A 27736-nucleotide genomic window follows, 5' to 3' on the forward strand; every position below is an offset into this window, starting at 1 on the left:
TTGCCTTGAGGAATGGGTTAAAATGCCAGGGGCAAGATGTGGCAAGCTCATAGAGACTTGTAGAAAAGCGACTGGCAGCTGTAATTGCATTAAAAGGTGGCTCGACTAAGTACTGACTTTAAGGGGGTGAATAGTTATGCACGCTGAAGTTTTCTGTTATGTCGTCCTAAATGTCGTTTGATTCACAGTATGAAAAAAAAAAAAAAAACACAATTTCACAGTTGTAGGAATGTTCTGTGAATGAAATGATGCACACCTTCAAACAATCCATTTTAATTCCAGGTTGTGAGGCAACAAATGCAAAGGCGGTGAATACTTTTGCAAGGCACTGTATATATCACTGCCCCAAGTTCTCCTTCACCCTAAATAGTAATAATGTTATCCCCGTGGAAACAGCAAATAAAACCATCATGAGAAAAATATTTTCACATTGGGCTCGATTCAATTCAACGCGAACTGAATAGCGCCAGGAATGAGCTCCCGGAGCTATTCAATTCAGCGCGCTGCTAAGCCAGACCTAGGATTTCCTTCTGGGATGCGAGCAGAAATCCGCCAAAAGTACAGGCACGATGCTGTTTTCTGCCCTTAGCATGGCAAAAACAGCATCGCGCCGGGAAGTTTAGTCGGAGAATGCCCGTTCTCGAGACTAAACACACAGTTTAAGGCACGAGAATGTGCATTCCCCAAACTAACAGCACATAGAATTAAATAGCACCGGGTGCTCCTTCCCGGCGCTATTCCATTCGCTTTGAATTGAATCGAGCCCAGTATGCACAATAAGTGGCAACTGATTCTCCTGAAATATTGAAACATAGATGATTGTCAGGAGTTTGACATTATTTCTTTATCTTTTATTGCCGGTTGTCTATTCCGACAGCTACCACACGTTAACTGCAGAAGGCAGATTCTGCTGCAGCCTATGGAGGTGCGTGTAGAATCTGCCTATTGTTACTGGCAGATCACTGCACAATGCAAATTTAATTTACCCCTTTATGCAGCACCTTGAAACTGACAATACAAAACTACTCAAAAAATTTTGAGAACACGAATTAAACAAAAAATTAAAAATAAATATCATACTGCCCTCTAGGAATGAAAGAAATCAGAGAAGTTTTATTCCAAATAAAAACAATTCTCAAGACCTGTTGGGTCTCTCTTGCAAAAGATTTATATATAAATACAATGCAGAGTTTCACACAAATCAATTTTGAAGATGGGTCTTGCTACTTTTAGTACTGTGCATGGTCTGTAGCAAAGTACATGCATCTAGGGACAATTCTCAGTAGTAAGCAACTCAGACACTTAAGACAAGGGAGTGCCCTATACAGATTGCATCCCAGTGGCCACCATACACTGCAGAGAGCGTCTCAGTGTCTGCCATACAGCAAAGAGAGCATCCCAGTAACAGTATACAATACAGTTGGCATTTTAGCGTCCATCATACAATACAAGGGACCACCACATAAGATCATTCTTTCATCATTAATTAACCCATCCACATAAATCACAGGAGGCAGTGTGATGCTCTGGGCAATGTTCTGCTTGAAAACCTGCATTCATATAGATGTTACTTTTACAAGTGCCACCTACCTAAACATTGCTGCTGACCAAGTACAATCCATCATGGCAACGTATTCCATAATGGCAGTGGCCTCTTTCAGCAGGATAATGAGCCTTGCCACACTGCAAAAATTGTTCAGGAATTATAATAATACTTTTATGTATATAGCGCTGTTTTCCAACAAAACTCAAGTAATGGTTTGAGGAAAATTACAGAGTTCAAGGTGTTGATTTGGCCTCCAAATTCTCCAAATCTTGGTCCGATCGAGCATCTGTGGGATGTGCTGGAAAAGAAAAAAAATCTGAGCCATGAGGGCCCCAACCAGCAACAAACAGAACTTAAAGGATCTGCTGCAAACGTCTTTGTGCCAGATACCACAGAACACCTTCAGGGGTCTTGTGGAGTCCATACCTCGATGAGGAAACCAACACAATATTAGGCAGGTGTTATGGGTGGTGTGTATGTGTATAGGTTTTCATTTATATTGAAAATATCCCCATTGTGTAGCAGCAAATAAAGTCTCACACAAAACAGTATAGCAAAGTGCATGACCACATTTTTGCCTATTCGTAGGCAGTTGCCTTAGGCATGTTATTTAAAAATGTGCCTTTTTTGCCACTTCGGCATCAGCTTACCTTGACAGTAGACCGTTTGGCATATTTATTTAGATTTTATTTTGTGTGAAGTATTTTATATGTACACATTTTATGGCTGTAAACACAAAGGTTTGGCTTACCAACTCCAAAGTCCTGGCTGTAATAAAGGCAAGACCGGCTACCCTTAGATCCCTTTTGCTAGCATTGGCAAAAATGTCCCACTGAACGACTCATACAGGTAAAAGTCTGCAGATTGGTTTACACAGTACATAGCATATTATAAATGTCGAACGAAAAAAGACTAGTACAAACAATCCCATAGCATCCTTCAAACACCACTGATCGTTTTTAAGGGAATCAAGTAGATTATATCCAGCTTCCAAAAGTTATGCTGGGCATACACTATACAATTATCTGTCAGATATCTGTCCAATCTGGCTGGTTGGAATGAAAACCTGGTAATGTATGGGAGCAAATGACAATCAACCATATGATCTTAAACACTGGAAAATGGACAAAAATGTTTGTTCAAATTGGTTAAATTAATTTAATTTAACCAATTTGTCTGAGAATGGCCATTTTTGTCTGTTTTTTCCAGTGTTTGCCAGCAAATGGTAGATTGCCGTTTGTTCCCATACACTACCAGATTTTAATTTCAACCAGCCAGGTTGGCCAGATATCTGACGGATAATTGTATAGTGTATGCCCAGCATTAGGAGTATAGTTTTGTGTAAGACAATTAAGTAATACTGCTTCTATTACAGCACAGAAGTTAATGATATGGGGGGGATTCGATTGTTTTTGCACACTCAAAAGTAATGGGCGCATGTCGCCCGGAATTCAATTGTTATGCACATCGCCACAACTGCTGCCGGCGCCCATTACTTATTGAGCTTGTTGCGCCCAAATGTACCAGGTCGCGATTAAACTTGTTTAAAGACCGATTTTTCGCTGATTTCTACTAGTCACCTCAGGAGGGTGCGAGCAGAAATCTGGGCACATGCGGCACTCACCCCAGATCGGAGAGGCAATTGAATTGCTGCATCGGGCGACCAAACAACAATTGAATTCCCCCCTGTAACAGTTTGTATGTAGCAATAAGATTTCAGTAGACCAAATAAGACATTTTACAAAAATTTTATTTACACAAATGTGTACACTCCTAGGAATCCAACAACAGTTATTTACACCAAACCACCCTTAGTCTAGTGGGAAAATGGAAAGATACAACGGTATTATTAAAAACAAACTTTCCGGACATTTCTAATGCATATGCGGAGTATTATGCCCGCCTTTAAAATCTGAAAGATGATGTAGCCACACCCCGACCCTCTTCGGAGACTATTTCTGCATTCTTTTCAGATTTATCCCTGCCTTCTCTTGACAATCAGTCCTTAGATTTCATCGATGCTCCTTGGACGGAAGGTGAAGTAAGATGCCATAAAAACCTTGAAAATGTGATAAAGCCCCAGGCTCCGACGGCTTCTATAATAATTTCTATACTACTTTATTTTTAGGTTGATCTTATTCCGCTGCAGGTGTTTGAAGCAGTGACCTCCCTAGGCTCCTTCCCCCTCCCTGAAATGCTTGAGGCTAGACTTCTCAACATCCAAAAATCTGGTGTAGGCCCAGCATATGCCCAGAATTACAGACCCATAGCCCTTTTAAACATGGACATTAAAACTGTACGCTAAATTGGTAGCCAATAGGTTAAATCCGCTGCTACCAGACTTGATCAATCCTGATCAGGTGGATTTTGTGCAGGGCCGACAGGATCACGATAATACACGAAGAGCCCTTAATATTAATGAGCACTTCACACAGGTGGGTGACCCACTATTGGAACTTTCCCTAGACACTGAAAAGGCCTTCAATAGGCTCCACTGGGGATATATGAAGGCAGTTCTCCTCATATTTGGTTTCAAAGGGCGGTTCTTGGATGCTATATTAGCGCTATACTCTTCACCAGGGGCTCATATGTATAGCAATGGTTTCCTGTCCTCCCTGTTTACTATTAGTAATGGCACCAGGCAGGGGTGTCCTTTCTCCCCTAATTTTTGTCGTGACAATAGAGCGCCTAGCAGAACGCATCCGTACTTCTTCACTTCTTAGTGCGCCCCTTATTAATGGCTCGCAACTTAGAGAGTGTGTCCTTTTGCGGACGATGTCCTTCTGTTTGTTACCCATGCGGAAACCTATTCCAAATATACAAAAGTTACTTATTATTCTGCAGCCTCATATTATAAATTGAACACATCAAAAACGGAAGTCCTGTCATTTGAAGTTCTGCCCATTCTTCTGCTTTCTCTTAAGACATAATTTAATTATAATTGGCAATCTATTTCCCTTCGTTATTCCTTGTCAGCTAATGAGGAAACTTGAGAAACGTGTGAAGATAAACTTCACAACAGGCACTTAGTTAGGCAGTTTTTTCCACAGCAGCTGTGATAAATGAGTATAGCCACACTCAATATAAAATACAAGGAATGGATACTGGAAACTTTCCTGGAATGACGCTTCTTCCTAAACTTCAGTATCTATTTAATCTATCCCTAGGATCCTCCCCTCCTCATGGCTAAATACATATTTATTCAAAACTGCATGACATCTATGGAACAACAAGAGAGCCAGACTTAAATCTTATGATGTCTAGATCGGTGGGGGGCTTAATTTATCCTAATCTAGAACTTTATCAAGCAGCGTGCTTGGTCGATCAAATTATTTGTGATTCAACTACAGTCCCCTGTCCTAACCTTAGGTCAAGTTGGAGGATGACATGCTGGGCAAATTTCCCCTTGCGGATTTGCCGTGTAGCTCCAGAGTTTTCCCTAAACCTATATCACTTGCAACCCTTAAAGCATGGGACAGCTTATCTGTTCTTTTACAATTTAATCTACCATTTTATAACCTTTCTATCCAAGGCCTGTCATGTTTAATTCAAAACCTGGACCTTTCTTTCTGGTGTACTACTGGTATTCAGACTCTCCGTGATTTGTTTATTATTAACAATACTCCTCTGTCATTTTCCCCGTTACAATTTTGCTTCTCTCTACCTTCCAGAGACTTTTACAAATTTCTTCAAATAAGACATTGGATCCAATCCTTCCCTCCCTCGATAGGTTCGAATGGTATGGTCCCCTCCCATGTTCTATCCCGTATAACCTCCAATTCCCGCAAAGATGGAATATCTTTTAGGTATTCCCACCTATTGGCTTTAGGACAACCTGATAAGACCCAAGCCACTTTGAAATGGGAACAAGACTTAGACATTTGTTTAGAACCTGTATGGTCCTAACATTTTTTTTCCATCTTCAAAATGTTTAAATGCATATCACATACTGAAATGTATATGAAGTTATTCTCTTGTCTTTATCTGACGCCTGACAGATGGCATAAAATATGGCTCTCCCAATCTATATTGTGTTGGCATTCATGTTGTCAAGTAGGAGAGATTTTCCATGTTTTTTTGGAAGTGACCAATCATACGTCTCCTTTGGTCTGAGTTTGAGGATTTGATTTTACGTTACTGGCTTACAGTTGTCTCTGTCCCCCTCCACTACACTCCTGAACATTTTCCCTGATGATGTTCCAGTGTACCATAGGTATTTCATAAGCCATGTTCTCATTGCTACTAAAGCAGCTATTGCACAGTTCTGGTGGAAACAAGACAAAGCTCCACCTCTCACACTGATTAAGACCAAAATTTACTATAGCTTTCTGATGGAGAATATGAATTGTCCATATTCCTCCTCAACTAACTCTCCGATTATGAAGTGGTTTAGCTGCCATGAGTTCTCTACAGAGGTCCATGTCTTCCACTAGTCACGCAATGATACTCTCCATTGTATTTTTCCTATTCTGAATATTTTCAGTCAGTTGTTGTCTTATTTCCAACTAACTTTATTTATTATACTGATTTTGATCTTTTTTTTGTGTGTTCTCAATGTACATCACATGCCTGTATCCCCCTTTGTTATTCCCATTTCTTTTTTCTGTATCCCCATATAGTTTGAAAACATCCAATAAAAATCAATGTTTAAAAAAAAAAAAAAAACCTTTCTAAATAATATTTAGGGCTGTATTCAATTTCACACCCGCGATATTTTTTCGCCTGCCACACTTTTCGCGAGTTTTAGCCGCGGAAACTTATCATGTGCGTCCCCGGTATTCGCCGTATTCAATTGCAAAGGACGCGAAAACGCGTCCCGGCGAAGCTCTAACAGTCGAAAAGTGTTGGCAGAATTGGGGAAATCAGCCTGACACCCCCCAAAAGATGCACCTACATTGGGGATCAATGCAGATGTCCCCGATTAGCCATTCTGAAGCTATATGGGGTACTTAAGTGCTGTCAATTGATCCAAAATAGTGGCTTTGCACAAGTGCTGAAGAATAGCATTAAGCAGGGGGGTTTTTTGGTGAAAATCAGTAGTCCTGTCAAATTTGAAAATGGGTGCAAGCATAGTTAAAAATCGCTAAAATCAAGTTTTAAGTGCTGCAAAAAACGCACAAACACCTGAAATAAATAAATAAAAACAAACAAAACAAAAACACCTCCCCCATACTTTCAGAGCCCCCAAAAGTCTATTTCGCTAGTTTTTGTGTTTGTACCCTCACTTTGAACTTTTTCACCACCCATTTTCAAAGTGCTTTTTTGGGGTGTTCTTTTTGTTTTTATGTTTTTTTAATGCAGTTATCCTTTGGGGGCTGTCCAAAGGGTGCAGAGTGGTTTCCACACCTTTGCACCCCAAAACTGCAATTCTGCACTTTTTTCCACTGGGTAGTCATTACATTGACTTTCCGCTGTCGAAGCTGGATTATTGGCTGAGACAAGATCAGTTTAAAATTGAATCGCAGCAACGCCATTTTACGACTGGCCGCAAGACGCCATCTTGGAAATTAAATCACAAGACGCCATTTTGTGAATGGCCGCCCAAGCGCCATTTTTTTTAATAAACTCACACTTTAGTACATGTGGCAATATTACTATTAGCATCATGCGATTGCATTTTACACCATTTCTCACACACACATTAATACGCACAATTGCGCAGTTAACTAGTCGCATATTAGCGAATACATAAGATCCTGTATGAAAATGCCGAATATTAGCTTCATGCACACGCATCTGCCCCAAGTTAACTAGCGTCTTTACATCAAACCCCACATACTCACACATTACATATTCACATACAAGGTTCAATAAGCTATAAGGTATAAGATTCAAGTATGCACATTTACTATAATTGCTATGAAATAAAGATTATTTTTTAACTAAGGTTTTATATGCGATAAGTAAGCCATGTTTGGTATTGTACTGATGCGTACTCTCTCAACAGTATTCCGGTAACATCGATGTAGAGATCGCGACAGGCATTCTCAACTTATGGACCGCAGAGACTTCACGCAACAAAATGTACATTATATGACCAACTGTTAGGATTAGCATGAGGCGGGAAACCAGAGACCTCCAGTTGTTAGAGGCTGGACTGTGTCTATTTGAACCAACCTGTTAGATGCCCTCTCCTTTAGGAACAATGGTATTAGCAACAAACTTCTCTATTGTGTTGTTTATTTCTGGGGGGTATAAATATGTGTGCTCTGACCCTGGGTGCCTGGTCTTCGTGCTGAATGCTGATTGACGAGGGGTTTCTTGCTGATGCCTACATCTGGTCCAGAGAGCTGCATATGTATAACTGTACTTGGGTCTGTATAATTCCTTTGCGCTAAATTGTACTTATAACTAGCGTGTAACTGACTGTACTTTTACTTGAATAATACTTTGTGCTTTGGAACCACAGGTTCTAGGTCTGGAGTCTTTATTTACTGTATAACTGCGTACGCAAAATAGCGTCATCCTTAGAGGTTTATAGGCAGGATATCAGAAGGTATAGGCAGGGGTGTATAGAGGTTCAAAGGCAGTATCGTTACCGCGTAAGCGAAAAGTCTTTGCAATTGAATACGGCGAATAGTTTCCGCCTGGTGAAAAGCCGCAATCTGCAATACTTTTTCGCCGATCACGGCTTTTCGCACCTAATTGAATACGGCACTTAGACAGAAAAGTATTGTGACCAGAAACTCTTTAATTAGTTTTGCACTCCATAAGTATAACACCCACAGAAAGGCCAGATTAAGGGACACATGGGCCTGGGGCTGAAAATTACAAAGGGCCTATTGTGAGAAGCAGAGGAGTTGTGGCCAGTGCTCTGTGGCTGTAGCCAGTGCAATTTGGGCATGTATACTCCTACATTATCAGCCCCAATGTCTCCATAAAGTAGAAACAATGGCATCATTTCGTGAGGAAAATAGATATACAGTTTTAATACTGGATGAGTGGATCTGAATCGTGCAGTCCTGTCTGTTTAAAAAGAGACGAGTGACAGTCTCCAACTAAGGCAGGCTGCGGTATCAGCATCGAGTGATAAAACTGTAGGAACTAAATGTATTCTGAATCCCAAACTTGAGGACGGGTAGTCTAGAGAGGAGTGCTCTCTCCCAGGCAGGGTCCTACTTCACCAATTGTGGTTCCCATCATAATTTATGGGTTTGCGTAAAATCTATAAATAAATCATCATCATGCTGAAATGATTATGGACCTATTTTTATGTGGAGGCCTGGGGGCTGTAGTTCTATACACCCCATTGTTAATCCAGCCCTGAACCAGAGGACAAATTAATATTTATCTGAGATTTTATTTGGAAAATAGTTACCTCCGCATTTTGACCAAAGCCAAGGAATTGATTTGATTGCTACCTTAATTCATTTAATAATCAATTAAAACTTATTCAACAAATTGTGACAGGCACACAACAAGCACCAATGACACTCTATCCAGCCAGGAGATACAGTGATCAGGGTCCCTTACAAATGGGTGGGCGTGTCCTTATGACTAACAACTGTGAAAGATCTATATGGATTCACACATCATACTACAAGGCGGCAGCCTCTTAGTTATCAGTTGCTAAACAAAAGGAGTTAGCAGAAGAGATATTAAACTTCCAAATATTCTACCTGAGGATGTGGGGAGCTGGGGCCACAATAATCCCACAGCCATCTGCCACCGAGGGACATAGTCAGTTCCTCGAGGAGGTTCTGTGAATTAAAAAGGAAAACTTTTGTAACAATCTTCATGGAAATGCTTTTCAAAGACATGTTAACAGGCCCCAAACGTGCATTGCATTTTGGAATTTGCTTAGAAATCATTGTTAATTTGTGCTTTGAACCGTTTTACAGGTAATTCAGTGTTAGAAATGTATAATTAGGCTTACGAAGGCTTTAAACAGAACAAACTATTGGATTGTATACATCTTCCCTTGAACATACAAGAACACCTGATAAACACAGACACTTTGAAATTTGACTGGACGTGGCTGAAGTGGCGTTTTGCACCAGATGATTGGTAGTTTTCTTTTTTTTCAAAACTTAGTCCAGAGAATCCCAAAAACTCTGTAGGAAGTGAGGGAAACTCTGCTAAAGCCTATTCCACTTAATAGGCAGATCTATTCTAGTTCGATCGTCCAGCGCTGGAGGTAAGTAGCGATGTAGCCGGGGATGGGGGGAGGGGTTCGGTTTAGGGAACCCCCGGGGTGATTTAGGGTTAGGGTAAGGGGGGGTTAGGTTTAGGCACTAGAGAGGGGTTGGGGGGGGGGGGGGGAGGGTTAGATTACTTACCTCGGCTGTCAGGATTTCCTCTGCCTCAGGCTAGCGCTGTCAGGATTTGAACCAGCTACACAGCCACCAAAATTTGAATCCTATTCCCTGCAAAGATACACCGATACAGAGTGCCGGAATCACAATGGGAGTACACTGCTGTAAACATTGGAACTGGGGCCTGGAGCACTATTAAAGCAGGCTGCAGTGATATATGCTGTGAAGCAATACTGGAGCAGGTTTGGTGGAACACACTAAGGCAGAATGCTGTGAAGCACAACTGGAGCAGGTACTGACCCTCTGAAAGCTGTTGTACTGGCAATGTGTTGCCAGCAGTTCCTGGTATGAATAGGGTGCTCGGTGCACTGATATCTTCTAGGGAACATGTAACTGAAGTTGCTGGAAACTGATAGGCAGAGTGAGTCATGTTATCCAATCCAAGATGGTGGCGCCCACGGTTCAGAACAATAGTAACCACCGGGAGGAGAGCGCCAGCTATAACAACAGATGAGTTCCTACACAGTTTAGAGGTACAGCAGGTGACCAGCGGGGACATGTAGGGCTGCAAAGTGTCAGCATCAGGCTCGGTAACAGGGTCCCGGACTCCGGCGTGTGACATTATCACGCCATTAAGTTATGAATATTGTGGCACACACTACTAGGGTAATAAACATTGGAACTTTGCCGCTATGTAATAATTGACATGTATTTAATTATATAATTAGTACAAGAAATTTTTTAGTGTGCTAACCTTTAATGTGATTGGGAGTTTGTAACATATTCTGAAAATAATGTTTTGATATATCAATCTGTGTGTGGGCTGCCTCTCATTAGAACCACTTCAAAATTGCTATAGTCTGAGTGCTTGATTCAGCAAGGAACGCAAGAGAGAACGCACGAACTTGGCCGATGTTTTCACACTGCGCATGCACTGTGCGTGCGTGTACTAGCCAGTTCAATCGGGTAAGGGTACGCAGACTCTTCCTATTCCCGTTTGTGGGTGGTGACGGGGTGGTTGGGTGAACACAGGCGTGCCTGTGCGTTGTGTCACCGTTATAGGGGTGTGCATAATTAAGTCAGTGCGGCAGCATACGCAGCCAACCTCAATGCACGCAGGAAGTGGCCAAAATCCTGCACGACATCAGGTCAACCTCTATTGTGCGTATGGTTCTCGATGTACCCATGGTGCCGCTGTCTTGCAGACTACTCAGGCTTTGAGTAAAGGGAAGTGGGCAGCATTGTGTAGTGCTGGGAATCTGAATCTTATGCTGCGGTTGACGTGTATATGCATTGATTAGCATATACACGCAGCGGCCGAGTGTGTGCATTCTCTCACTTGCGTTCCTTGCTGAATCAGACCCAGAGTACTGCTCAGACTTATGTTCTTGAACTGAGTTAATTCCATAACCCAAAAAGTTAGATTTCAGCATCAGAACTTCATTAACTGCAATCATTCTAACACAAGGTATTTTATCTATACCAATGTAATAAGAACGTTGTGTCTGTCGGTTTGTTCCAGGTAGCGCTGGACCGATTTTCATGAAATCTGCAGAATTTTGTAGTGGAAACTCCTAGAAATAATCTGCACTTTGTTTCTATCTCGTCTGTCAAGTTAAAGCTGAGCAATAACAAAGACAAAATTAATTGACATAATCAATGCAAGAGGCATGTGCGGCACCATGCGTGCGGCCAGTAAGGGGTGACGGCAAGAGGGCTATTGGGTCTGCGTTCACTTTAATATGATAGGCTACTTAGTCTGTGCACAGGGCACACAATGTAATTGGTGTGAGTGGAGTAGCTGCTGCCACCAGTCTGTATAGCGCTGATGGTCACGTGTGTCATTCCCAGGACAGGGACACTTTGCAAAGCAATATAACTAAAGGTGTGTATCCACTATGCGATTAAACAGGACGATTGAACGATAACTACATCGTTATTGTTCGCAAATCGGCCATGTAAATGTCGAAAACGACCAGCAATGCGCACGCGCGCTGGTCGTTTTTAACATCCATCATCGCCCGAACATGCTCGTCAACCTGACGACGACGTCAGGTTGCCCATGTTCGGGGATGATTGATGTGCCTACACTGAATGTTCAGTGTAGGCTCATCACAGACTGTGAAACAACTGCACGATTACAATGTCGGCAAGTGGATGTGCACCTTAAGACACCTCAAACAACAACATATTTTGGCAAAAGCAAATTCATTGTGGGCAACAGTTAGTATTATATATATTTAAATTAAATAGCTATCATGCAAATTAAACATAATAAATAATATATATAGTCAGGTGCATAAATATTGGGACATTGACAGAATTTTCATATTTTGGCCTCTATTCACCACCACAATGGCTTTGAAATGAAACAAACAAGATGTGCTTTAACTGCAGACTTTCAGATTTAATTTGAGGGTAATTACATCCAAATCAGGTGAACGGTGTAGGAATTACAACGGTTTCTATATGTGCCTCCCACTTTTTAAGGGGCCAAAAGTAATGGGACTATCAACTCAAAAGCTATTTCATGGACAGGTGTGGGCTATTCCCTCGTTATTTCATTATCAATTAAGCAGGTAAAAGGTCTGGAGTTGATTCTAGGTGTGACATTTGCATTCAGAATCAGTTGCTGTCGACTCTCAATATGAGATCCAAAGAGCTGTCACTATCAGTGAAGAAAGCCATCATTAGGCTGAAAAATCAAAACAAACCCATCAGAGAGATAGCAAAAACATTAGGTGTGGCCAAATCAACTGTTTGGAACATTCTTAAAAATAAAGAATACACCAGAGAGCTCAGCAACACCAAAAGACCCGGAAGACCACGGAAAACAACTGTGGTGGATGACAGAAGAATTATTTCCCTGGTGAAGAAAAACCCCTTCACAACAGTTGGCCAAATCAAGAACACTCTCCAGGGGGTAGGTGTATATGTGTCAAAGTCAACAATCAAGAGAAGACTTCACAAGAGTGAATATAGAGGGTTCACCACAAGATGTAAACCATTGGTGAGCCACAAAAACAGGAAGACCAGATTAGAGTTTGCCAAACAACATCTAAAAAAGCCATTACAGTTCTGGAACAGCATCCTATGGACAGATGAGACAAAGATCAACTTGTACCAGAGTGATGGGAAGAGAAGAGTATGGAGAAGGAAAGGAACTGCTCATGATCTGAAACACACCACCTCATCAGTGAAGCATGGTGGTGGTAGTGTCATGGCGTGGGCATGTATGGCTGCCAATGGAACTGGTTCCCTTGTATTTATTGATGATGTGACTGCTGACAAAAGCAACAGAATTAATTCTGAAGTGTTTCAGGCAATATTATATGCTCATATTTAGTCAAATGCTTCAGAACTCATTGGACGGCGCTTCACAGTGCAGATGGGCAATGACCCGAAGCATACTGCAAAAGCAACCAAAGAGTTTTTTAAGGCTAAAAAGTGGAATGTTATGCAATGGCCAAGTCAATCCTCTGACCTGAATCCGATTGAGCATGCATTTTACTTGATGAAGACAAAACTGAAGGGAAAATGCCCCAAGAACAAGCAGGAACTGAAGACATTTGCAGTAGAGGCCTGGCAGAGCATCACCAGGGATGAAACCCAGCGTCTGGTGATGTCTATGCGTTCCAGACTTCAGGCTGTAATTGTCTGCAAAGGATTTGCAACAAGTATTAAAAAGGGAGAGTTAGATTTAGGATTGTTTAGTTTGTCCCATTACTTTTGGCCCCTTAAAAAGTGGGAGGCACATATAGAAACCGTTGTAATTCCTACACCGTTCATCTGATTTGGATGTAATTACCCTCAAATTAAATCTGAAAGTCTGCAGTTAAAGCACATCTTGTTTGTTTCATTTCAAAGCCATTGTGGTGGTGAATAGAGGCCAAAATATGAAAATTCTGTCAATGACCCAATATTTGCGTGTGTGTGTGTGTGTGTGTGTGTGTGTGTGTGTGTGTGTGTTTATTTATTTATTTAGAAAGAGCAATTTTAACATCCTATAGGAATAATGGCACATTATCAATCTTAGCGAATTGTCTAAAGCTGGGTGCACACTGACAGATACATTGGCCGATCAACTGATCAGCCAATGTATCTGCTGCCCATTGGGAAGTGTGTACCCGCGATATGTCGGTGAACGTCGGCGTTCAATTACATATCGCATTGGCTGTGCTGCACAGCTGATGGACAGATATGTCTGCAGACATAATTGTCCATCTGCAGGTGTGTACAGGCGGTCTGCAGACAGCCCGTACACGCACAGCAGCAGCCGCAAGGAAGGCACAAACAAATTATGGACGTTCAGTGTGTATGAACGACCATCATCTGCAGATATATCTGTTGTTAGGTGTGTACCCACTTTAAAAGAGAAGCATTATCACCACTACTATCTAGCAAACTGCCATTTAACAATATAACAAAACCCTTATAAGCTTGTGTATATTTTCTTGCTAAGACAAAGCTTGCTTGCAAAATGGTTGTCAGTGTGTACCACTAATGACTGTGTGAATGTGCATAAAATAGATCACCCAAATTAGAATGTTGTCAAATCTGTGATTATAGAATAGGTGAAATGCAGATGGTGTGCATGCAATATTGAGGTGTACTGAATGGACCAGATTGTAGCAACATACTAAAAGGGCTCTCAGAACTATCCATTATCAAAACAGGGCAAGGGAACAGTCATATCTGGTTAAGTCCGTGCAACATAATTTAAGCATACCAAATGTGAATCAATATGTATTACTCCTTACAGTGAATTGGAAAAGTAAACACAATAATTGATATATACTAATATTCGCGGAACTGCCGCGATCTATTCATATCACAGGGGATATTTTAATTTTTAATTAAATATTCCCGCTATGTACAAATGGGAACTCACAGGGACAGCGGTTGCGGTAACTGTTGTCCCTGCGAGTTATATCCCCGGAAAATTGTAGAAGTCTTTCCCGTTTGGGGAAGACTTCTCCTGTGGAAGCTGACACTGCGCATGCACCTAGTGTCAGCTTCCAGAGCAGGCCGGAGGCTGCGGGAGAAATATTGAAGGATCTCTCTTCTGCTCCTAGAGCAGGGGTGGGGAACCTTATTTCTGCCGAAGGCCACGCCCCATTCGAGTGATGTCACACAGGGGTGGGGCCACAATCACCAGTGATTACAGCAATGCTAGGAGCCTCCTGAGGATGCCCGGGAGCTGTAAGGGCAGCGGTGTGACTGTCTGAAGCGTCCTAAGGACGCTCCTAGTGGCACTGCTGCATAGATTTTGGCTGCAGGGTGCTATTCTAGGCACCATGCTAGCCAAATTAGGCTTGCAGAAAAAGCTCAGAGGGCCAGACCAAATGGCTCCGGGGGCCTTATACGGCCCCTGGGCCTGAGGTTCCCCATCCCTGGTCTAGAGCCTTCATAGGCTTAAAGCAGTTTTACACCATCTGAAGACTGAAGATGGTGTGAACTAACAGGGGCAAAACTTTGCTACATAGGGGTCAGATCCTAGTCCCCATTGATAATAAGGACTGCGATCTGCAGTGCCAATTTGTACTTTGCCGGAGATTCCTGTGAAATCTCCTGCGTTGTGCCATTAGTACATATTAACAATACATAAAATTATGCAGAAACTGCAATTTCTGCATAATTTTATGTAACAAACAGCTTAATGCATAGGCCCCATAAACCCTTAATGAGAAATGGAAATGCATGAATAGAAACCAGATGTGATTTTATATTCAAACATCCATAACATTTTTAAAAAAAAAACATTTCCGACACCAATATTTACACAAAGAATGAAAGCAGGGAGAAAGGGACTCTGAAAAATAAAGTAGCTGAAACAGCCTTTCCTAGCTTGACACCATGTATCAAGTAAAGAAATACAAAACACACAACCTGTAAAATGGCGAGACAGTGGTAATTAGTTACATCAGCACATTAATACTGCTTTTATACCTAAATTCCGGGTTTGACCCGGAGGTCGGAACAGGGTTCCAATCCGGATCAGACCCGGAATTTCCCCGGCGCCGACCCAGGAAATTCCTGAGTTGGCGCCGTTCACACCGGAGCCGGGTCTGCAGTGACCTGGCTTTTCTAGTGTTGAAGTGGACGCTTGGAGATGACGTAATCTCCAAGCGCCACTGAAGCCGGACAATCGGCAGGCATGCGGCACGATCCAGGTCATCCTGACCAGGATCACGCCGTTCATACTGCAGGGTTTCACAGGTTATTCCCGTGTTAAACCCTGCAAGTTACCTGGGTTGGATTACCGGGTCACTCCTCCGGGAATCCAACCCTGTCCCCTTTTACACCAAGAAACTACCCGGATTAACCCTGCAATAACCCAGGTTTTAGCTCTGGTGTAAAAGGGGTATCAGTTGTAAACATTGTTTCAGAAGTGAACATTCTAACATTAGGAGCTAAATGTTATAGATCACGATCTTCAGTCTCCCCGTATTTTTAAAGTGGCAATCATTCTAAAGGCTAAACCAGCTTGGTAAACAGCCCCATGTGTGCTTTGGGAAGATATCTAATAATAAAACCAGAATCATTAGGCAGAACATTCTCTCCATATTATCTTGAGCAGGTCAAATAATTAAAAAAAATATAATTATCAAAATTGCTATTTTTAGTGACATATTATACAACAACTGAATTCTACAATCTATAAAAAGGGCAATAATATTGGTAACAGACCAACTGAATGCACAGCACAATAAACGATTACTATTTATCTACAATAGGCCACAGGTCTACAAAATACATCTTCATACAATCACTCTCCATTTGCCACAAATAAAAATAATTAAAGTGTCTTAATATAGTAAGTGCGTTTTCGGTTAACAAATGACACTAACCTAGGTGACATAATGGAAGACTAATTGTATTTACATCAGAACTAATATTTAGTTATGTACGTTAGTAACCCACATACAAATCTAGAGCACCTACCAGTAGCCACATTAACAGAACATTATTCTGCATAGACTGTTGGGGGTATATTTACTAAAGTGTGGGTTTTTAAAAGTGGAGATGTTGCCCATAGCAACTAATCAGATTCTATTATCTTCTAGAAGGTGCTAGATAAATGACAAGTAGAATCTGATTGGTTGCTATGGGCAACAACTCCACTTCTAAAATCCTGCACTTTTTTAAATATAAGCCTTGGTGACCATTGCAATATGTGGATGAGATATTACCTGCACAAATATTGTATATATGGAATATTTATACCTAGGCATGTACAGAGAATCTCTTTTAAATCAAAATTTCAATTTTCTTCTTTATACACTGTAGACTAGAGGTTGCATCAGACTATAAATTACTAATGAACATGTCTCACAGAACATAAAAAGGCTGCCTCAAACACTGACACTGTATGCTTTGATAACTATTACAATGCAATGCAGGACAAACTCCCTGACTTTAGTAAAGTGTAGACTGCTGCTGTATCATTCCTTTGGCAAAATCACATAAGTCTTAAATGATTAAGCTAAGCTGATGGCATTACCCACAGGTAAAGGTCACGTATGGAGCTTGCACTGTGTGTAGGACCCTCCATGCAGACACTTGTGTGACTCAAGCTGCAGCTGGGGTCACCTGAGGACAAGGCTAGGAGAAGGAAGGACACGGAGACCTGCATGGGAAGGTGGATGAGAAGCCACTTGGGTCCCATTACTAAAGTGCCCTGTGGTTGTAGATCTGACGTGGAACTACAAGTCCCAGCATACCATGCAGCATAGTCTAGCCAGGGGGACTATATTAAATGTAAAAATGCTCTGTAAATATAATTCCATATATAGACATATTACCATTTATCTGGCAGCGGTCCCGGGCTCAGATGTACCGGGCCTATACTATCACCGGACCAGGCGGGCGCTATTGTAGCCAATCAATGGCTCTCATCTCCGCACTCACCTGCTGCTGCGCTACGGCTCCTCCTCATGGAGCCTCATCGACGGCCTGCCGCCCTCTTACCGCTCACCCGTGCCAACTTCTTCCCGGCCGCTACGGGGCCCGTTGCTGTCTGGCGGCGACTTTACCGGAGCTGAACCGGCCCCGGCGACAACTTCCGGGGCAGCTGCCAAGCGACAGGGTGCAAAGATGAACTCAGAGCAATACACCAGCAGCTGAGCTAGACGTGTCTAATCGAAGTCAGAACTGATTAATCAGAACAGGTCAGGACGGTGTACTGTAAACAGTGCAGTGCTGATGGAAAGCAGGAACAGGAAAACATGGTTATATAAGTCTTATGTCCGCACCTCCGGCAATATGTGCCTTCCAGCTTCTGTGGTGCTGTAGTATCCCCTACTAGTCAGTGTTGTAACAGCGGCAGAACTACAAGGTTTCTACTCCCATTTTACACCTATTACATTAAGGGGTCTATTCACTAAGCAGTGTTAGGAGACAGATTGAAAAGTGATAAGAACTGATAAGGTGCCAGCCAATCAGCTCCCAACTGTCATCTCACAGGCTGTGTTTGAAAAATGTCAGTTGGGAGCTGATTGGCTGGCACCTTATCACTTTCTTATCACTTTTCACTCAGTCTCCTAACACTGCTTAGTAAATAGACCCCCTAGATTTTGTAATACTCTAACATTGGAGTGCGGCAAGATCAGCACTTCATTCTCCCAGTGAAGCTTACAATCTATGTGACTCATAGTTGTATGCAGGGACGTTTTAAGAGAGGAGGGGGCCCATGTGCAGCCTCCGTTTGGGCCCCCTCCGCTCTGTCAGCGCACTGAGCACTGTAGATTCTGGCTTCATGCGCCTACTTTCCAGAGGACATCTTTTCTGCACATGCGCAGATCACTGGGAAAATGGCCGCCGCCATTTTCCCAGTGAGTGTTTTGCTGCTCCGCGGAGCAGCACTTTGGAATCTGCGGAGAGGTAAGTATAGTTTTAACTATGGGTGCAGGGTGTGCACCTTGCACCCATTATAAAGATGCCTATGGTTGTACGCTATTGCATAGCCGCTGAGACTTTGTACGGAGCGGTTGTGCAATAATAAGCTAATGCCGCAGGAGGCGTCGTGTGTTAACATCAGCCATCTGTGTAACCCTCAGGTTACTCAGGATAAACATGAAATTCACACAGCCGGGGCCAGTGATGCTGTGTCAGAAGACAGACACTGGCCTAGGCATGCCTCAAAAACGCTACCTGTCGCCACCCCTTCCCCGCCCTCAAACGACCGCATCATGTGAATTATGCTGCAGCTTAGAGAGCACTGCGATCATCGCCGCATATACTGATTGGCAGATGCGCAGTACAGAACCTGCGCATGCACCGATCAGCAACCATTGGATTTGTACGCAAACCATCGGGTTTGTGTACAACTCTGTATATTTGTGGCATCACTAGGGGGGTGACACCAAAATAGCAGAGCAGCTTGGATGGTGTCACCAAGCAGAGGCTTTATTGTACAATGTCAGAAATAACATAAAGAAAAGATAAACATAAATCCTAGCCCTGTCGGGGCACTAACTTCACAGGTGGTTCCCTCACTACCAGAACCTGGCAGGGCCTAATGCCCTCACCAGCAACAAAGGCACAGCACAACACTCACAGATAGGTTTTCCAAGTGTCTCTGAGCAAACTCCCTGTCTGCTCTCCCAGGTGAGACACTCAGCCCTAAACACACTAGGCTCATATTGGCCACTCTCAGGTGGAAACCCTAACAAGCCTGTTACCAGGCTGCGAGAACCAAAACCTGGAGTGGCCGTGGGTGGAGCCCTCCCTCTCCTCTCACCCACAACCCCCAGGTCCCAAACCGGCTTTTCAAAAAGCCGAGACTCAAGCCTGCTACACTGCAGACTTTCTCCTGGGGGTTTAAAACACATAAGACAGGAATCTGGGAGAAATGTACCTGCCACAGACCACTTTACCAGTGATCCTATCACATATCCCCCCCCTTTGTTTCGACCTATGGGGCGGAACAACTGAAGCCCCAAACAACGCGTCTGCTTTAGACAAAAGGGCCCCTGGCCTGTGTTCCACTGAAAATGTAAAAGTTTGTAACGCCAAGAACCATCTCGTAATTCTCGCATTACTGTCCTTATTTTCGGACATCCACTTCAAAGGGGCATGGTCAGTGATCAATTTGAACTTTCTTCCAACCAAGTAGTACCTGAGAGCCTCTAACGCCCACTTTATGGTCAACGCCTCCTTCTCCACTGTGGCATCGAGTAGGCATCGAATTTTGAAACCCTGTTCAACTTTCGGAAGTCATTGCAGAAACGCACACTCCCGTCGGGCTTTGGAATCAACACAATGGGACTTGACCATTCACTATGTGATTCTTCAATAACCCCTAACTCTAGCATATTTTTAATTTCTTTCGACACCGATTCTCTTTGTGCTATTGGTAACCTATAGGGCTTTAGATTAACTTTAACCCCTGGGTCAGTGATGATGGCATGTTTAACGACCGAGGTTTTCCCAGGTATGTCAGAGAACAGCACCCTATTTCTGATCAGAAACTCCTTGACCTCTCGTTGTTGAATTGCCGACAGGGTTTTTGCCACTGACACTTCGGGAACTAAGGGCCCTGGATTTACTGGAGGGGCTCGGACGGCCGGCAGTACCGGTCTTTCTTTCCAGGGCTTTAACAGATTTATATGGTATATCTGTTCCGGCTTTCTTTTCCCCGGCTGGTAAACTTTGTAATTGACCTGTCCCACTCTTTCTAAGATTTCAAAGGGGCCTTGCCATTTAGCCAAAAGTTTATTTTCCACAGTGGGAACCAACACTAACACTCTGTCCCCAGGAGCAAAGCTGCGTAGCTGAGCATTGTGGTTGTATACCCTCTGCTGTGCCTGTTGAGCCTGTTCCACAACATCTTCCCCCTTCTTAGTCACCTGATATAACAAACCCTGACACATTGCCATGTGGGGATAGGACAAAGGACTATCAGGGTCTACGGGTTTACCATCAACTACTTTTACATTCTCCCTGGCTTTTACCAAAGTAGGGTCATTCAACTGCTCCACGGCAAAGACCTCTCTTCTGACCTCTAAATCAGGCAGACGATCAACTGGCCCAACAACACTTCCCACCTCAATGGGAGGCACATCAGTTGGCGGGCCACCGTCACGCTCCGCATTCTCTAGTTCGCCAATCATAGTAGAAAAAGGGAATAACTCTGACTCAGAAGAAACTCCCTCCTCCACTACATCGACAACCTTCTCAAATGGATCGGGGTTGTTCACTTCTGGAACAAAACGGCTTTCCCACAACTTCCAGAAGTGAGCAAAGTCTTTCCCCAATATTGCATCGTACATCAGACCAGGCACCAAACCCACAGAAACTATAGCAGAACCACATGGTGTCTCGATGTACACCTCGGCAGTAACATAATATCGAGTATCCCCATGTATGCAGGTCACACCAACAGTTTTCCCCTTACGCCTCAAGGGGTTCACCAGCTCAGCTTTCATAAGTGTCACCAAGCTAACAGTGCCTCTACTAGGTTGCCATCTATGCCATCTACAGTGAGTACACACATGTGCTTATCAGTCTCAGCCTGCCGGTCAGCCGTACCGGCTGTCTGTGCAAAGAAAGACGCCCTGCGGTAGACACGAGCAGTATCACATTGCATAGGTTCAGTTGTAAGTGAACAATTAGCGGCAATATGGCCGAAGTCACCACACCGGAAACACTGAATCATATTAATGTCTAGTTGTTTACGGGGCAAGAACCTTACTGGCCTGGCAGGCCTGTCTCCAGGTTCTACACCCTCAGTCTTAGGTACATTCCACCGCCCAGCACCCTTCTCCCCTGGAACAGTCTTACCAGTGTCTGTGGGAGCTCGCCGGTGCGCCATCGGGGCTCGGTGGGGCATACTCATCAGCTCCTCAGCCACCACGTACCTCTCCACCAGCTCGACCAACTGGTCCGCGGACTTAGGGTCTGCATGGCTCACCCACTTGCGCAGAGTCGCAGGTAACGATCGCAGGTACCGGTCCATCACGACCCTTTCCACGATCTGTGGTCCCGTCAGCATCTCGGGCTGTAGCCATTTTGAGGACAGATGGACGAGGTCATGCATCTGCGAACGTGTAGGCTTGTCCATATGGAACTCCCAACGGTGGACCCGTTGGGCACGAACAAAGGTGGTGACTCCCAAGCGAGTTAGGATCTCCTGTTTTAGTTTTTTATAGTCCTTGGCATCAGCCAGGCATAAGTCGAAATAGGCCTTTTGTGGCTCCCCAGACAAAAAAGGTGCCACCAGACTTGCCCACTGCTCCTTGGGCCAACTCTCCCTTTCGGCCGTTCTTTCAAATGCGGCGAGATAGGCCTCCACATCATCGCCCAAAGTCATCTTTTGGAGGAAGTGACTGGCTCGTACAGAGTGAGTGGTGGTGGTGGGAGGCCCCGTATTAACATCTCTGGGCCGGGCGACCAGGTGCTGTACCACCTCTTTTATGGCCTGGCTGTTTTCCGCTAAGGCCTGGCGGGTTTCCTCGATGGCAACCTGTTGTTGCCCCTGGGCTGTCTCAAAGGCCAACAGTTGCACCCTGGTGGATTCCTGCAGAGCCCTGGTAGCTTCCTGCTGAGCTGCTGTAGCTTGGAGCAAGGCCTTAATTATGTCCTCCATTTTGTCCTGGGGTGTAGGTTGGAAGCTGAACCTTGCCTCTCTGAGCATTGGCTAACGCCTCCTCTATGGGACTCCAAGGACACAGCGTTATTTCCACACTCACAAATTGGGTGTCTGTCCCTTTAATTTTTAAACGGAAAGTTTTCCTCTCGCTGCAACTTCAGTGTGTGTGGGTGCCCGCATTCTCCACCATATTGTGACACAGTCAGGTTAGGGGGTCCCTCTCCTGGGTAGAAGGACTCCTTTCTTACACACACCCACAGCAGCAGGGAAGCAGCACACCAGTCTGGATGCGAGTACAAGCTGGTCGGCGCCAGTCTTTATTGTACAATGTCAGAAATAACATAAAGAAAACATAAACATAAATCCTAGCCCTGTCAGGGCACTAACTTCACAGGTGGCTCCCTCACTACCAGAACCTGGCAGGGCCTAATGCCCTCACCAGCAACAAAGGCACAGCACAACACTCACAGATAGGTTTTCCAAGTGTCTCTGAGCAAACTCCCTGTCTGCTCTCCCAGGTGAGACACTCAGCCCTAAACACACTAGGCTTATATTGGCCACTCTCAGGTGGAAACCCTAACAAGCCTGTTACCAGGCTGCGAGAACCAAAACCTGGAGTGACCGTGGGTGGAGCCCTCCCTCTCCTCTCACCCACAACCCCCAGGTCCCAAACCGGCTTTTCAAAAAGCCGAGACTCAAGCCTGCTACACTGCAGACTTTCTCCTGGGGGTTTAAAACACATAAGACAGGAATCTGGGACAAATGTACCTGCCACAGACCACTTTACCAGTGATCCTATCACACTATCTATCCTCGTACCAGAAACATATAAGAGTATTCAGGTCTCCATGTAAGTTGAGGGTCATTCCATGTCAAGTTTACCACCATCTCCAATTTTGATAAAATTTGACATGAAGGTGGGCATAGATGTCAGACTAACTTTGGGAAAATTTGAGCTCACAATATGCAGCGGCAGGAAACTATGAGCCTCAAAGTGGGGGTGTGTGCAACTGTCACCAATTCCACAATGCACAGTCAGCAGGTGGGGACGATCTTCAAAATTGGTCCACTTAACATGTAATGAACCTTGATGCCTCCAAAATAGAGACTAACGGTAGTGTGTCTAGACTAGTATCATTATTATATAAGAATATTATTATGCTTACCTACAGGTGTATGAACATTCACGTGGCATCATAAATCTTGCTTCTTAATAGATTCCTTGTAGGTAGAGTGATCTCAACTAGGATCACACCCTGGCCTAAAGCAAGCTTTCATTGCAGCTTCCAGGCAGGAGTGTGGTGTGAATAAAGCCGCCAGCACTGATGGAGAGTTGGGGCCTGCTCCTGCATATTGATGCATTGTGCCCTGTCCCTCAACTATAGCCCCAAGACAGCGGGACAGTGGATAATGATTGGCTCCTTTATTCAGAACCCATGGCTGGCTATGCTCTTTAGATCAGTAAGTATGATTCCGCCGGTGCTGTGCTCTTCCCATTTGTGCTCAGTTACTGTCTGAGCACCTCTGCCCTTGCCTGCTCTCTTTACTTCACACTGTATGTCTGTCTCTCCCAGTCACCAGTGTACATTTTGTCATGTTCCCCCCCATTAGCAAGTGTGTATGTCTCCCTCCCCCAGTCACCAGTGTGTATGTCTTCATGTCCCCCCACCCCCATTCACCAGTGTGTATGTTTCTATGTCTCTCCCCCAGTCAATAGTGTGTATGTCTCCATGGCCTCCTCCCCCCCAGTGTGTATGTCTCCATGGCCCCCTCCCCCCCAGTGTGTATGCCTCCATTTCCCACACCAGTCACCAGTGTGTATGTCTCCATGCCAGTCACTAGTGTGTATGTCTCCATGTCCCATGACAGTCACCAGTGTGTATGTCTCCATGCCAGTCACTAGTGTGTATGTCTCCATGTCCCATGCCAGTCACCAGTGTGTATGTCTCCATGCCAGACACTAGTGTGTATGTCTCCATGTCCCATGCCAGTCACCAGTGTGTATGTCTCCATGTCCCATGACAGTCACCAGTGTGTATGTCTCCATGTCCCATGCCAGTCACCAGTGTGTATGTCTCCATGTCCCATGCCAGTTACCAGTGTGTATGTCTCCATGTCCCATGACAGTCACCAGTGTGTATGTCTCCATGTCCCATGCCAGTCACCAGTGTGTATGTCTCCATACCAGTCACTAGTGTGTATGTCTCCATGTCCCATGCCAGTCACCAGTGTGTATGTCTCCATACCAGTCACTAGTGTGTATGTCTCCATGTCCCATGCCAGTCACCAGTGTGTATGTCTCCAAGCCAGACACTAATGTGTATGTCTCCATGTCCCATGCCAGTCACCAGTGTGTATGTCTCCATGTCCCACGTCAGTCACCAGTGTGTATGTCTCCATGTCCCACGCCAGTCACCAGTGTGTATGTCTCCATGTCCCATGCCAGTCACCAGTGTGTATGTCTCCATGTCCCATGCGTCACCAGTGTGTATGTCTCCATGTCCCACACCAGTTACTAGAGCGTATGTCTCCATGTCCCATGCGTCACCAGTGTGTATGTCTCCATGTCCCACGCCAGTCACCAGTGTGTATGTCTCCATGTCCCACGCCAGTCACCAGTGTGTATGTCTCCATGTCCCATGCCAGTCACCAGTGTGTATGTCTCCATGTCCCATGCCAGTCACCAGTGTGTATGTCTCCATGTCCCATGCTAGTCACCAGTGTGTATGTCTCCATGTCCCATGCCAGTCACAAGTGTGTATGTCTCCTTGACCCCCCTACTCCCCAGTCACCAGTGTATAATACACCAAAATATAAATTGGGTGCTGTATTCCACCAGCGCTGGAACCCTTAACACTTCAATTATAATAAATAGTCACATTCCTTAAAAGGTTTTCAGACACAGTCCACTTTTCCTCGTGAGGCTGTATGCAGTAAAGTACTCCTTATTTATTCTCCTTTTTCACTATGTGTTTCTTGACCACCCAATGTTCTCACAAATGATGATATATGAGGTATATATGTGGGATAAAACACAAAGGAAAAAAAATAGTGTAATACCATTTAATAAAATACATATATTTAACATATAAAAAACAAATCTATACAATCCACAGTTAAAATCAGTGGCACTTCTCCCCAAGGTTAGATGAATTCAAAGCTATTACCAGCAGGGCTTTTAGAACTGGATGGAATCAGTTCTATAAAGCATGAGATGTAATCCTCAGGAATCCCGGGTATCCACCGGATCCACACCGTCTTACTGCTGGAAACAACCCTTAGAATCACTGGGGGACAGCCACAACGGAACTGATGTATTTTGACCCTTGCTAGGGTCTTTTTCAAGGCAAATGAGCAGATAAATTCCAGACCTCCCTTCCCCCTTAAATACCACTATCATCCAATCAAAAAAGGTGGACTGTGGAAAGTGGACTGTATCTGATCACCTTTTAAGGAATGTGACTATTTATTATAATTGGAGTGTTAAGGGTTCCAGCGCTGGTGGAATATAGCACCCAATTTATATTTTGGTGTATTATTTATGTATAGGTGGTGGGGATCACCTATTGGTGTGTTTTCCATTAGCGGCAGGTTTTTGTGCGCATGGTAAACCTAATTTCTTCTTCATTTCTGTTGAGTATATACATCTACCTGCCCCCCGCCCATCACCTGTTTGTATGTCTCCATGGCCCCCAAGGCTCAAGTGTTTCTCTGTATCATCTTTGCCTGCGCTTCCTATTACTCCTCTTATTATGTGTCCCCCCACCTAATTCTAACATCCCCCAGCACCCACCTTTTTCCAGTGTCCCCACCACCCATTTTTTCCCCATGCCCCCACCACCCACCATTCCCCTTCCTCATCCCGCCACTTTTTCTTTTTCCACTTTTCCCTTCTTCATCCCTCACCATTCTCCTCCTCTTCTGCTGAAGGCGATAGAGTCCTGATGGCCGATGATCAGAAGCGGCGTGGATATACCTGAGCATGGCAGGTAAGCACAATCTTCTAATTTTAATAATTTGTTCCTTCTAATGCTGCTATCGCTGGAAAAAACCCTGGCGGCAGTAATATTTGCCGGTTTTCGCCAGTGAAGCCATCCTCATATGAACTGCTTAATGGTTATGGTGGTGCTTGTATCGCCATATTACCTATTTTATGATCTGGCTTTTTCAATGTATTGTATGTGGATCTGACTTTTTCAGTGTATTGTATGTGGATCTGGCATTCTCAGTGCTTTGTATGTGGCTTTGGGTTTTTAAATGTAGTGTGTGTGTGTGTGTGTGTGTGTGTGTGTGTGTGTGTGTGTGTGTGTGTGTGTGTGTGTGTGTGTGTTTACAGCAGTTTTCTCCTATTTGTATAGTTTTATTTATTGTATGATAGATTGACATGTTATAATAACAACCACCCACAGCCCAAACTTTGACCATTTTTTATTTTTTATTGTTTTATGCTCTAATTCAGTGATTCCCCACCTCGATCCTCAAGGTACACTAACAGTCCTAGTTTTAGTGATATCCATGCCAAGCACAGATGGTTAAATCAAAATAACTGAGGTACTGATTACGTTACCTGTGGTCAAGTATGGCTATCCTTAAAACCTGTACTGTTATTGTGCCTTATGGACCATTGTTGGGAACCCCTGTCCTAATTGATGCCCTACCCTGCTGTAGCTCCTCCCACATTATGCACAGCTCCACCCACCTCTGACACACCCCTCCACTCCAGACGTTCCTGAACCTATTTTCTATAAATTAGCAGTTTATACATTTCTCATCCTTAGGGCTACCAAATCTCTTACTCGTGCCCTTGTCATCAAACACCAGGACCTCCAATAATCTGTGCTTCCTCTCTCCCGTCTAAAGTCTATACTCAAAGCTGCTGCATGTCTAACTTTATGTTTTAACTTTAATTCAACCTTCCGTCCTCTACAGCATCCATTTTGAGTGCTTTGAATTTTAGGTTGAGGAGCTCAATCACACCTCGTCCTATATCTCGAAACTCCACCCAATCAACTCTCTCTCTCGACTTTCAGCTCTTTCTCTGACTGTTGTCTTTAACTCTGCGCTGATAACCCCCTCCTACTCCCTCATCTAAGACTTTTCATGTGCTGCTCCCCTCCTTTGGGACTCACTCACACTTATATCAGACCATCTACCAGCCTGCATTGTTTCAAACGTACACCTGTTCACATGGTCGGACTGGACCAGCAGGGAGTCGGGGGTTTCCCTGATGGGCTCCACCCCCTTCCACAAATGGGCAGGGCTTCCAGTTCCCTGTGTCTCCAGTAGCACACTTTGTAAAGTATTATCATCCCCTCAGTTCCTGAGCAGGTAATGTGACTCTGT

The 27736-nt window shown here is 44.0% G+C and overlaps 1 protein-coding gene across 8 annotated transcripts in view; it reads right to left on the reverse strand.

Annotated features, from left to right (window-relative positions):
* Window positions 1–17847, reverse strand: part of IKZF4 (IKAROS family zinc finger 4) — a 58005-nt gene extending 40158 nt beyond the window's left edge. For 7 of the 8 annotated variants that reach the window (XM_088473069.1, XM_088473064.1, XM_088473063.1 and 4 more), the window contains exons 1-2: window positions 17713–17847; window positions 9166–9246 (exon numbers count right to left, since the gene is read on the reverse strand). In XM_088473069.1, coding sequence (XP_088329195.1) covers window positions 9166–9225 — 60 coding nt within the window. In that variant the 5' untranslated portion in view covers window positions 9226–9246; window positions 17713–17847. The remainder of the gene's footprint in view (window positions 1–9165; window positions 9247–17712) is intronic. The other variant, XM_088473065.1, reaches the window with a different exon arrangement.
* Between the last annotated feature and the right edge of the window lie 9889 nt (window positions 17848–27736).

Source organism: Taudactylus pleione, unplaced genomic scaffold (genome assembly GCF_031769625.1).
Source record: "Taudactylus pleione unplaced genomic scaffold, aTauple2 ptg000130l, whole genome shotgun sequence".
Taxonomy (NCBI): domain Eukaryota; kingdom Metazoa; phylum Chordata; class Amphibia; order Anura; family Myobatrachidae; genus Taudactylus; species Taudactylus pleione.